The sequence below is a fragment of the Colias croceus genome, chromosome 24 (assembly GCF_905220415.1).
Source record: "Colias croceus chromosome 24, ilColCroc2.1".
NCBI classification, from domain to species: domain Eukaryota; kingdom Metazoa; phylum Arthropoda; class Insecta; order Lepidoptera; family Pieridae; genus Colias; species Colias croceus.
Window position 1 is genome coordinate 341153 of NC_059560.1, and position 13421 is coordinate 354573.

Below are 13421 nucleotides of genomic sequence, written 5' to 3' on the forward strand. Positions count from 1 at the left end.
CTATCCAACATTATATTTCGTATATTTTAATAACTAACAGATAAATTAAACATAACATATTATCTAGAAGTTATGTGGCAATCAGAATTACTATACTAATATCAAAAAGCTGAGGAGTTTGTTCGTTTAAACGCGCTAATGTCGGGAACTACTGGGGCCTTAGACAAAGTAACAATTACAAAACGATAACGAAGTTAGAAATCGCAAAAATGTATGGAATTGACATTAGATAGACCACGTGATCTAACGCGGCGTATGTCAATCCCATACATTTTTGTCTTTTCTAACTTTGTTATCGTTTTTTAATTGTTAAAAAAAAACTGGTCCGATTTAAAAAATTATTTCGGTGTCAGATAGCCCATTCAAAGAGGAAGGCTATAGGCTATATTATATCATCACGCTAAGACCAACAGAAGCGGAGCACTGCGGGTAATACGAAGTTAGTTATTGTGCTTTCATTATTATGAGTTTCATAGAGCTAATAATATAATATAACTAGCGGTTCGCCCCGGCTTCGCTCGTGGTACCTACATGTTTACGTTTTTTTCATAAAAACTATCCTATCTCTCAAGTTGAATCGAAGTGCACATGGTGTGCGAATTTTATTATAATCGGTTAAGTGGTTTAGGAGTCCATTGAGGACAAACATTGTGACACTAGATTTATATATATTAAAGATTTATTAAATTGTTAGGGCTATGTGGCCTGAATTAAATGAATTTTATTTATTTATTATTTAAATTAACCCAAAGCACAATAATTTTTAATTATATTGATGCATTCTGTATATTTATAAATATTTTATTATTAAGTTAACATTATACTTTAGTTTATTATGTACCTTTTAAAATTATACCAAAAATTATGTTAATTATTTTAATATGTTAATTTAAGCGGGAATTGTCGTTATTTATTTTTAAATAGATTTTGTAAATATATTGTTGTGATCAGAAATTATTTTTATAAACTTGTTGTTAGATTTATAAATAAGACTATGTTTTAAGAATGAGAACAATAAATATCATATAAGTTTGTAATGATGTTGTTTCATTTATTTTGTCCTCAACTCGTACGCTCACTATATTCCTTAATGGTTAACAAGCAGATCTGCCCTAAGACAAGAAAAGCCCTAATATAGAAGATGGGTATTATTAAGGAGCTAGTATTGTTTGTATATTATTGTAAACTAGCTTTCCTACCGCGGCTTCGCCCGCATTTTGAAAGAAAAACCCGCATAGTTCCCGTTTTCGTGGGACAAAACCTATCATATGTGTTAATCCAAGTTACCCTCTATATTTGTGCTAAATTTCATTGTAATCGGTTCAGTAGTATTTGCGTGAAAGAGTAACAAACACACACATACACATTCTCACAAACTTTTCATTTATAATATTCTTTTTTCCCAGTCAACCCATTTTTAATACACTAAATCTATAATATAAAAATGAATCCCAAAATGTGTTGGTAAGCGCATAACTTGAGAACGGCTTAACCGATTCGAGGATGGTTCTTATGTAGAGAAAACGTGGATACCACGGGCGAAGCCGGGGCGGACCGCTAGTTTATTATAAAATTGGTCTCATTCTATTATCACGCCGTTGCAGGTCGACTTAGGCCGCCTGTCCACCTGCAAGAAAACTTCCGCGAGGAATGTCCGACAGCAACTTGCAAGTCTAATTCCGTGTTTCCACCTGCAAGTAGACTTGCAAGACAGACTGTCGGACATTTCTCGCGGAAGTTTTCTTGCAGGTGGAAACGCGGCCTTATATTCGGATCTTAGACCATATAGATTTTGAGTATTATACTTAATTGCATAGAAAATTAGTTTACCCAATGATGTTTCGTGTGTTCGATCAAATCCACAACCAAATTGAATGCTTTAAAAAAATCATAAGATGAAGAATTTTGTTAACTTTCCAAAACAGACAATACGATTTGAGATTGATCTCGATATTTGCCTTAAAAATGATGATGCCTCACGGAGTTTAGTCCACCATTGTCTCTGCAAGAGCTAATCTATTGTACTTATTTAATGTAGTATTTATTCGGGTTATATAATATAGTGGCTACATATCTTTTAATGCTTCGATTGTAACTGTTAAGTGTAGACTGTAGGTATCTCAATAAAAAAACCAATGCATGCAACAACATTTATTAGTGAAACTAACAAAAAAATACTTCTAATACCTACAGAGTGCCTAACAATAATATTATTTAGTCGTAATTCAATACTATTTTAAAAAATAATAATACCGACGCAAATGACCAAATTTTCCAACTATCAGCAGTCAGATTGAATAAAAATAAAGAAAAAAAAAACATTTTCACTATGTTTAAAATTAATAAATAAATAACATCATAAAAGATTAATCTTAATCATTTCAACCACATCTACACTCAAACTAAAATCATTATCTATGATTGTTATAGTATGTAACTATGGCTTTTCAATCCCAAGAGCCAATTTCATTTCTAAAGTATAATTCTCGTCAACACGATCAAAGTCTCCTTGCCCCTCCACTTTATCAATATCGAGACAATCTTCAAAAACTTCATCACCTTCATTAGAAAGAACACTTATATTAGCTTCATTTACTTCATTTACTTCATTAACTTCATTAGAATCATTATCTTCAGTAACTTGATTAGTTTCATTAACTTCATTACTTTCATTTACTTCATTAACTTCATTCGTTTCATTAATTTCATTAACTTCATAAGTTTCATTATTATCATTATCAATCGGTACATCAACAACAGACGCATATTCGACTCTCGAATCATTATTATCATCATTGCAAATACCGGAATCATTAGCTTCACCAATTATAGGCATTCTTGCTTCTGTTAACGTATCATCAAAGGAATTATCGCTTGGTACTAATGTTCTATCTATGTCATTATCTTCAATGATAGACTCTGGCGGGCTCGGTACGTACCGTACGTACTCTCCCGCCCGCCATCTTTGTTCCGCTAGACCAATGTGCGCTTCTAGAATTTGCGATACTTCCGGTAGCTGTAATTTAAGAGTTATTAATGGAGTATCAAAGAATAGAGTTTTAATTTTGAATGGTAAGTCATGGTGGAAGTAATTTGGTTAACTTTCTATTTCGATATTTAAAAAACTTGAATTTCTTGTCTAGAAAATTTCGACAAGAGGAATATTCTGAGTTTTTGAAAATTGTGTTTGAATAGTGAATACCCATGGAAATAAATTTAATATACGCTTAATATTTGTTATAATGAATCTAAAATCTATCAGTTGACCAAATTCAAATGCAACGTACAAATAACACTTTCGCTGATCAGAGATTATTATTAGTAGATAATTATCTACTTTCCAAATTCAAAAATCAATCACCACACTGATCATACAATCTAACTACAATAAATTAACATATCCAAAGGTATCAATTAATATATCGGTGGTAAATGTTAAAAAATGTTATGACGATTCAAACGATAAGAAGACTAATTAAATTGAATAAATAAATGTTTGAGTTTGAAAAGATAATTTAATCTATAAAACCCAACTATACTTACCGTATACCGATTATCCAAACTATCCGATATAGTTTCAATAATAGCATTGGTCCTATTATCAACTTTACCCGCATGCAAGTTAACAACATCACACTGTTTATAATATTGTTCTTCTTCATAACGAATCGTTCTTTCAAGAATCTCAGATGCAACCGATTGTTCTATACGAGCGTTTTGATCCATGTCTGCATAGTTTGTTCCTGGAAGATGTTGAATTATCTCTTTATATCAGTTTTGACAAAAAATAAGTTGTTGTTGATACAAATTTCTATTTCTATTTATATTTCTATGGGTATAATTTCATCAAAATCTATTGAGACCTCCAGATTGAGTACGCCATTTATAGGTATACTATAATTTAAAATCTAAATAAGTATTTAAATTTTTACTACGATATAAAGATGTTCGAACTTCACGATTTAAACCAACTGTGTTTAAACTGTCTAAATCGAGTCTATTAATTTTTAAAGATGGATTGCTTATCAGTTATCTTTTTTATAACATCAATTTGAATATTACCTCCGGAAGGAAACCTATTATCTTCATAAGAGTTAATAGTATCAATGATACTGCGCTTGGCTTCATCGTGATCAGAGTTTTGTATCTCGCGAGATGAACTGGGTTGGGCACCATCTAATGATGCAATGAAAAATATTTAATCATTATTTATTGATATAATAAGTCTCATGCTGTACAATAAACATTTCGGATAACACAAAATAAATTTCCCGACTGCGAATGAAGGTGGATTGTTTTTGTAAAGTACGCTAGGCGGATATCGTTGTAATCATCGAATGTGCATAAATTAGCAGTCCAGTTTTTTAAGGTTTTTTATAATTATTTTACCATTGAAAATTGTTTAGTCTTTTGGATAGTTTCGAAGTGAAATTTCTTTAGGCGCCTTGGGAATGAAATTTCAAGGTCGCGTCACGGCAATACTGTCACGTCATGGAGTAAGGCGACGATTTTGGTATCTTTGAATCTTGCCAAAGAAGTTTCACTTCTGAAACGTTGCTCGGCACATACGCTCTTTTTTGTTTGAAGTAACTTTAATTATTTTGCGTTCAAACAAAAATAAATATCTTTCTGTCCTACATCAATATTATCCTTCTCCTACTAGATTATAATTGTTTATTTATATCACTTATAACTCTTAAAACCTCACCTTCAGAAGCAAGGCCATCATCGTGTTCAATAACTGCATCTAATTTATCATTATTATCAATTTTATCATCACGTATCTCTTTCTGTTTATAAGTTCCACGTTGGTTCGCTGTTTTCGGTCTATTTCTTTTATTTTCAGTCTCTACTACTTCAATAGATTTATTTCTATTACTTTGCGCTAAAATAACTTCATCAGAATCACTTGAATCAGTATCACTATCTATGTTTATAGATTGTGTATCATCTGAGGACGCTGCAACAAATACATTTGAATCACCAATTCCTTCAAAAATACTTACTTCATTATATTCTAGAAAACTTTTTATGTCAACCGACTTCAAAAAAGAAGGAGGTCCTAAAGTCAGTTAGTTTATATTTGGGTTTGTTACCTAATAACTTAACTACAACTGGGTGAAACGATTTTGATGATATTTTTATTTGAAAGCTAGTGCCTTCCGGTTAGTCACACTTAAAATTTCACCTACTTTTTTTTATACTTACGAGCAGATTCAATTTTCTCTTCGCCGATTTCATATTCAACTTCGATAGGCGCTTGATTGTTTACGTATTCAAACAAAACTGCGCCGGGCACATGTGTGAGCTTTACTTTATTTGGATCTGCAAATATCAAATTTGTTGTTACAAGATATGTTAATCCATACTATATTATAAATGCGAAAGTAACTCTGTCTGTCTGTCTGTTACTCAATCACGCCTTAACTACCAATTTGCATGAAATTTGGTATGGAGATATTTTGATACCTGAGAAAGGACATAGGATAGGTTTTATCTCGGAAATCCCACGGGAACGGGAACTATGCGGGTTTTTCTTTGAATGCGCGGGCGATGCCGCGGGTGGAAAGCTAGTCGTAATATAATTGCAAGTTCAGTAGAATCATCAAAAGCATGATCCCATGATGCCCATGACTATTGAAATAGCATTAAAACCACAGAGCAATTAAAACAACGATATTTCAATTGTCATGACACGATACGTCATAGGACATTACCATAGAAATATACACATTATAGTCTCGAAGGACCATCCTTCTAACACGTCGTGATAAGACAAACAACTGTTACTCTTACTACTATTAAATAAAATCATGAATAAGTACATAAAATTTAAAATATAGATCCCTTTGTAGAAATATAGTAACTCAATACAGTCTCGAAGGTCCATTCACCTAACGGGGGATATAACAAACAACTATTACTAGACTACTACAATACTACTACTTAGTAGTAATATTTAATACTTTAACTAAAACATTAAATATAATACATCAAATAAAGCTATTTTTATTACCAGGCTGATCTCCCATCGTGAGTTGGCTAAGCGCGATCCTGTCAAACGCATTATCCGTTTTATACGTCGTGACATAATTCTTATCAATAACCTCGTGCGCTGGCTGCTTCTCTTCAGCCTTATAGTAGGCGTCCATTGTTTTCTTGTCGTACAGTTTCTGTGTTGTTGGTTTTATTTTTATGATAAAAGGATGAAAATTAAATTCATAGTGTAAAATTATTTTTACCTCCCTATTTTGAGAACATGGGTAAGTAAAATACTGGTTCTAAGAATATTTCCATCATTGCTGATGAAATTGAACAAATAAACAGAGTTACTATATAATATAGACTAGTCACTAGATTAATCTTGCTATTAGTTGTGCCCTCTATTAATTCTCTATTAATTTTCGACTTACAAAGTGCTTTATGTACCTGCGCGAAGTAATTTTATTTGATTAATTATTATTAATTACCAGCTGAGGAAAAATCAACTCATGTGCTAATCTGAGTATTATATACATTAAAGTTTCATCCACATCCGTCCAGTACTTTTTGAGCCAATTCCTTATATACAACACTTTCCTCATTATAAAATAAGTGTATATTTATATTACCATAGGATCAACGGCCGGTTCTCCCCTCGCGATCCTCGCATCCCTTTCCTCCTGTTCCCTTTCTAATTCAGCAAATATCTCCAAATCTTCTTCACTCGGTTTTAGATCTTCGTCGTTTGTATGTGTGTCTGTGTTTTTGAGGTAGGATATGAGGGCTGGACCGGCTTCCGTTTGTTGAACTTGATAGTGAAATAATGAAAGTACATAATTAAGATCTGAAGTGGATAAAAGATTTTTAACCGACTTTTCGAAATCAATGAAAGAAAATAAGTACATTTCAAACGATTTTTCGAAATCGATTCGTGAATGTTAGAAAATTTTAAGAAGATAAAAAAAAATCACTTCACAAACAGCATGGTTTGAGTTTAAGTCTCGTATATAAGAAAAGGTTGCGTCTCAAATATCGCTACTCAAAACTTGACAGTATCTGCCACCGCTGGTTTTCCAAGGGCCTTAAAGCAGTTCAAAGGGTGTATAAAAGTTATAAATATCGCAAATCTATACCAATATTATAAAGCTGAAGAGTTTGTTAATTTGTTTGTTTGAACGCGCTTATCTCGGAATCTACTGGCCCGATTTGAAAAATTATTTCGGTGTTAGATAGCACATTTATCGAGGAAGGCTATAATATTATGCCACGGGTGTGAAACCGCGGACACTGGAGAGTAGCTAGTACTTAGTAAAATAATATTTACCATTACGTCTGCGTTCGTCGAAGCTCTTTACATCACTAGAACCTTCATTGCTTGATTTATTTTCAGATTCACTCTTATTTGATTCCTCATTTTCTTTAATATCAGTTTTATCTGTTTTGTCGTCACCGTCAGCTGCTGTATCTACTTTAATTTCTTTTATAGCTATATTTTTCAATGGTTTCTCACTATTTTTATTTAAATTATTAAACGTAGCTATATTTTTAGAAACAGTACACTTTTCTATAAGTATTTTCTTATCGTGATCTATAATAACATTTTCAGTTTCAACAATATTGTTTTCTTTAGTCACATCCTCAAGTAAAGGTGGTTTCTCATTTTGTTTTTCAGATTTTTTATTATATTCTTCTATGATTTCTATCAACGGACGTCGCTTTGCTTCGAATTGAGAAATATTTTCATCGTTTTCATCGATTTCGGTTATTTTCATTCCAGATGAAGGTTGAGGTTCTAAAAATACGTATTATTATTTTTTTATTGAAGTCATTACTACAATTAGTACACATCTTTTTTATTATCACTTACCATTCGACACTTTTTGTACTCTCCTTCTATCCGTATGTGGTGCTTGGTTAAACAGCAAATTGTTTAAAGCTTGAGCATTTGAAGTAAAGTCCCTGCAGTATATATTTACATGTTTTAAAACGTGAAAGTTGAAACATTATAATACTAAGTATGTTTATCTTTTTTGTCCTATGTGTGTACTGTGTATGTTTGTCTTTGAAGTTCTCTTTAGAGGCTTGTCAGATTTTATTGAAATTGGTGCGTCCAGGTGTATTCGAACAACAGTCACAGTTTATTACAATTCGAACAAAAGTAGAGTCGCAAGTAAAATATAGTAATTAATAATAATCTTACATATCCCCTGGCGCTGGAGTGATCCTATTTCCAAACCCTGGCCAGACATCCTCTGCTTGATCTGACTTCTCCTCTTTCACCTCTTGGACCAATCTCTTATCCCTTCCCATAACCGACCATTCAATGTTTGGTGTTTCTATTCCAAAATCAAATGAATAAACGTGAAATAGTAAAACAGCATGAGTGAAATGAGCTTACATAGTGATAACAATCGATACATCGTAGCTCATTATTATAAAATATGCGAAAGTAACGTTGTCATATTACATACCTAATCACGTCTAAACTAGTGAACCTATTTAAATGAAATTTAACATAGATAGCCTAAGGAAGGATACAGTTTGTTTTTATAAAATTGTGAAGGGAGTTTATAAAGTAATGGAAACATGGCTGCCACGCTATAACGTAAAGTGCATCCAATAAGTCATATTATATCTATTAGAACGATAAAAATAACGATTTTGAAATCATTCAAAATCGTTATTCAAGAATTTGTCCCCTCCGTATCGATCCATCGGTTCTAGGTTGATGCAATCACAATTTTTTAAAAATAATGCAATTAATTGTTTAACAGTAAAATAACTATATATACTCAATTTGTTAGTCTTACCTGCAGGCTTATCACCATCACTATCACTATCACTTTCACTAGTGCTATCATCTGCCTCTGAACCGGTGAGCATATCAACTAATACACCATCTTTAGTTTTCACTTCAACACATTTTTCTTCTGAAACTGTATTATCTACTTCTTCTATTTGTGTTTCTTCCTCCTGTTAAACATTGGATTTATTAACATCAAAACAAATTGTACAAAATCGATGTTTTATTCAAAAAATAATTTTCTTGGTAAAATTTACCTTTGGAGGTAAACCTAATTTTTCTCTCTCTTCTTTCTCCCTAGCTTCTCTCTTTGCTTTATTCTCATCTCTCATTTTAATCAAATATCGAACGCTTTCCATAGTTTTTTCCTGATCACGTGCGATCCATCTAAATTCATATAGTTGATAGAAATAAGTTTGTAAATGAATGAAATAAAATAAGAAGTAGAATAATTTCTAAATTTTGTAATTTCGAAAAATTGAGAATACCACATTCGAATTCCGAGTAGCATTTGAATGTAAGCACCGTATAGGCACAGTATGAAAATAAACATAAAAGATAATTATACAACTCACAAATGTTTTTAGGCGATTTATAAAAGTCTGAATCAATCATTTAACAATTTTATTGATTCTGAATACGTTAATTGGTGATATAGAAAATTCTTAATCAGTCAATTAGCGATTTACAGCAAAGTCTACACCAGTTATTTAGTTCCACGAACCGTTTCCTCTCAGCAATCTCCTCCTGAACGCCCCCCCTCTGCCAGGCTTCAGCACACGCTCTATCCCTCGGGAACACCGGACGATTGTCCAAATTCAACAACTCTTTGAGTCGTAATGTTAACGTTTTGCGGTACGCCGGTATGTTGCGGACTACTGGGTTACCGGTTAACACCAATACTGTCCAAATTAAATGAAATTTAGATCGATGTACGAATTAAGGCAATTTTTGAAGAACTAGGAAATTTAATAGATGAATGAAACGATTTGAAAACTCTATAAGTAATATGGTATGCTAGAAGTGACGCAAAAGATAATATATATAAATCAAATTTATGATCAAGCACCGATGATCGCTATGAAGGGATCACCAGGCAACGGAAAAATAATTTAAATAAACAGAATAGATAGAATTACAGTACAGTGAAAATTGAACATCAATATCCAAGGTAAAATGTGCTGTTTAACCATTCAGTAGTTATTCTTAGTGTAAGGAATCAGTTGTAAATAAATAAATAGGGTGAATATCATTCTCATAGCAAGATTTCTGAGTAATTATCATTTGTGACGAAATTTGTCGTACCTTTAAGAACATTCATATCAGCCAACACATCCACGATCAAAGGATCCTCCAGACGATTGTACGAGAGATCTAGCACTGATAGATTTTTGCATGTTCTTAAATGTTCTAGGTCATCTGGAATTAAAATATTAATTATTGTTGTATATTGATTAGTGCTTACGGGCTTAAAAGATTATCCAATACCTACGCGATTTATATTGCTTCATTAATAATTCCGCTATTTCGGATGTAATTTAATTCTCTTCTAATTTATTTGAGATTAATTATTATTATTTTAATAACATTAAATGTATCGCTTTGATAATGATGGTTTGTGCTTCTGATTCATCATTTTTACTTTTTATACCTATCAAGTTTTTTTACTATCACGATCACCTTACCTACAGTCGTCAACATGTTATGTCCGATGCTCAAAGTATGCAAATCCGGGACGACGTCCAAATTCTCAATCTTAGTGACAAAATTGTGGTCCAAATTCAACGTATCTAGTTTGGGACATCCGTCCAAATTTTCTATTTTCCTCACAATGTTATAGTGTAGATATAAACACTTTAGTTCAGAAAGTGTGTCCAGGCCCTCGATACGTTGAATACCGTTATTTTCGAGAAATATACATTTTAAACCTGTATATTCTTCGAGATTTTCTATCTTGGAAAATCCCTGGAAGTCATTCAAATTAATATCTGACAATAAAATATTTAATTCTATTTTCAAACATATTTGTATAAAAACTAAGTATCATAAAAAAAATAATGTAACTAATTGAATATCTTACAATATTTTTTTTCAATACCTTGAAATGTAAATACAAAATATCATTAAGATATGGAGTACAATACAACTTATGTTGTTTGCAATGATTCCGTATAAACTCTTTTGTCATGCGAGGACCTCTGTTTTCTTCTTCCATCTCCTTTTCCATCTTTCGTTTGAACTCTATCTGTTTCTGTCTTTCAGCCTCCTTCTCTTTAAGTTTTTTCGCTTCATCATCTTTCATTTTTTCTGCAAGAATACCCAAAAATCGTTAAGAATATGAAATAACAAGAAATTTGTCTTCAATTTTACTGAAAATGCATGTATTACCATCATTCAGAGAAGGTAATTCTGATATTTTAGAAACAATACCAGTTCTTTCGTTTTCATAAATGTGATCTCCTTGAGCCCGTTTGTCATTATCAAGATGAGGAATTTCAGTAATTGTACAAGACCCTGAAGAGTTCTGCTTACTATTTCCTGTACGCATTAAGTTATTAGCTAGCCGCACTACTTCTTTGTTATCTTTCATTTTATCTTTAATATCATATAATAAATCGTTAATTCGTTTATTACGCTCTAGTTCTTGTTTTTTGTGTTCTGCCATTTTCTTATTTTTCTCATCTTTGTACACTATATCAAGATCCCATAATTCCTTTCGTGAATTTTTAACGTCATTATTCAAACTCACTTCATTATTTATTTCTGAAATTGAACTTACTGAAGAAACTGCTTTTGGGTGTAATATTTCGTGCGATTTGTGTAAAACATCATCAACTTCTTTAATGAAATTGCGACATTCTCTTGTTCGCAATTCACAACTTTCTTTGCTCTTGTTTATTCGGTCTTCATGACATTTTATCTCAACATTTAAATCACTAATGGCAGAATGAATTTCATCTATATCAGTCTGAGTAACAGTTTTCTGTTCAGCTTTAGTTTGGCTTTCTATTTTGTCATCTTTATCGTTATCTTTATTACTTGTTTTAAGTTTATTGCGTTGCTCACTCTCCTCTTTTAATTTCTGGTATGCCAAGTTAGATTTTCTAGAATTTTCTAAAGCAACGTTAACATCGTTCAAAAGTTCGTTCATAGAATTGAGTTTATTCGTGATGTCCTCGCGTATTAATAAACTGAGATTTTCCGCACCGTCAACAATGTTTCGAGCCAAATTTTTCATTTCTTGGAATTCCATTTCTTTGTTCTCTGTATTGTCATTATTACCAACATCAAGTATGTTTTCTAGGGCATTATGCAATGTTTCTTCCATCGTTTCATCAAATTTCGTTCTATTTTGGTCTCTACTGACATCTTCGTTGACAACTGTGCATTCAATTTTGATTTGAGGCGGCTCTTTAATATTCTCCTTATTGTCTTCTTTATTTTCACATGATTTACTTGTATCAAGCATCGAGTTTATATCACGTAAAGCTTTTTCGGTGTCTTTTAATTTTTCCTCAAATGTTTTTGGAAAAACATCTTCAAAATTGACCACTTCTTCATCAACTTTTTTTGCTTTCTCCTTTATTATATTCTTTGGTTTGCAACTCAAATCGAGTTTAACAGGATTATCCACTAAAGATATGTTCATTGCTTCATTAATCATATAAGTTTCTTTGACTTCATCGAACACCGTTGGTCTTATTTGTCCCTTAATCAGATGGGATGAGGATTCCTTTAAGATCGAATCTTCTGTAACGATAAGCTTACGATCTTTGCTGACATTTTTCATTTGCTCTGGATCTTCATATTTATCAGCCAACTTCTGTAGCATATCCCTGGTCTCGTTAAAGCGAGTCTCGTACGATTTATTGGTAATTTCTGTAACGACTTTGTCAATCGATTGAAATTCTCGCTCATCATTACTGGATTCTTGACTATCATCTTCACTATCAACAACTTTGTGTTTAATCGTACCGTCTTTCGCAGCAAAGTCATCAGCTGACTTAAACAAGGCTTGCATATTTTTATATTTGATCCTTTTAATTTTTTCTACATCACCCTTAGCTGCGTTCAACTCGTCGGTCATTTCTCCAAAAGTATCGATATTTATTTGATCATAGGGTATTGTCTTACCCTTACATCGCCCATCTCGGTCGGTTGCTATTTGAATTTGGCGCGCTTTTTCTGCTATAATAGGATTATCTTTGATCATATTCTTTACCTCTTCGGAGCTAAACGGTTTGGTACATTCTTCAAATTGTGTAAAAGGTTGACCTGACATTACTTCATATTCTGACTTTACATCTCCTGATGCTGATGCAGCAATGTATGGTTTATTTTCCGATGTACTTTCCGTTAAAGGTTTCAATTCATTTTCGATTACATTATCAATAACTTCTTGAGGAAATTTAGCATCTTTGAAAAATTCCTTTAATTCACGTCGTTTAGATTCTATGTAAGCGGAATCGGCTTTACAAAATTCAGAAGCACTCATATTTTATTGAAACCAAATTAATCATTCAAACGAGCGAAATTTTAGGCTTCTCAAATAAATAATATGGTTACTAGGCGTTGCTAGCGGAAAGAGATTTTTGTTTAATCGTTTACTATTTCGAATTTCGAAATACGATATTCC

General features: G+C 32.3%; 1 protein-coding gene across 1 annotated transcript; it reads right to left on the reverse strand.

The window, feature by feature from the left end:
• Positions 1 to 2136: 2136 nt before the first annotated feature.
• On the reverse strand, positions 2137 to 13316 carry LOC123702826 (dynein axonemal assembly factor 1 homolog). Its single transcript, XM_045650634.1, has 17 exons — positions 11156 to 13316; positions 10884 to 11080; positions 10471 to 10750; positions 10091 to 10204; positions 9510 to 9687; positions 9043 to 9172; positions 8793 to 8955; positions 8183 to 8318; positions 7850 to 7941; positions 7307 to 7774; positions 6612 to 6790; positions 6017 to 6173; positions 5209 to 5325; positions 4709 to 4960; positions 4063 to 4176; positions 3544 to 3743; positions 2137 to 3016 (listed from the first exon to the last, which is right to left on the reverse strand). The coding sequence occupies exons 1-17, from the start codon at positions 13278 to 13280 to the stop codon at positions 2438 to 2440; spliced, it is 5481 nt and encodes a 1826-aa protein (XP_045506590.1). The 5' UTR covers positions 13281 to 13316; the 3' UTR covers positions 2137 to 2437.
• Positions 13317 to 13421: the final 105 nt, after the last annotated feature.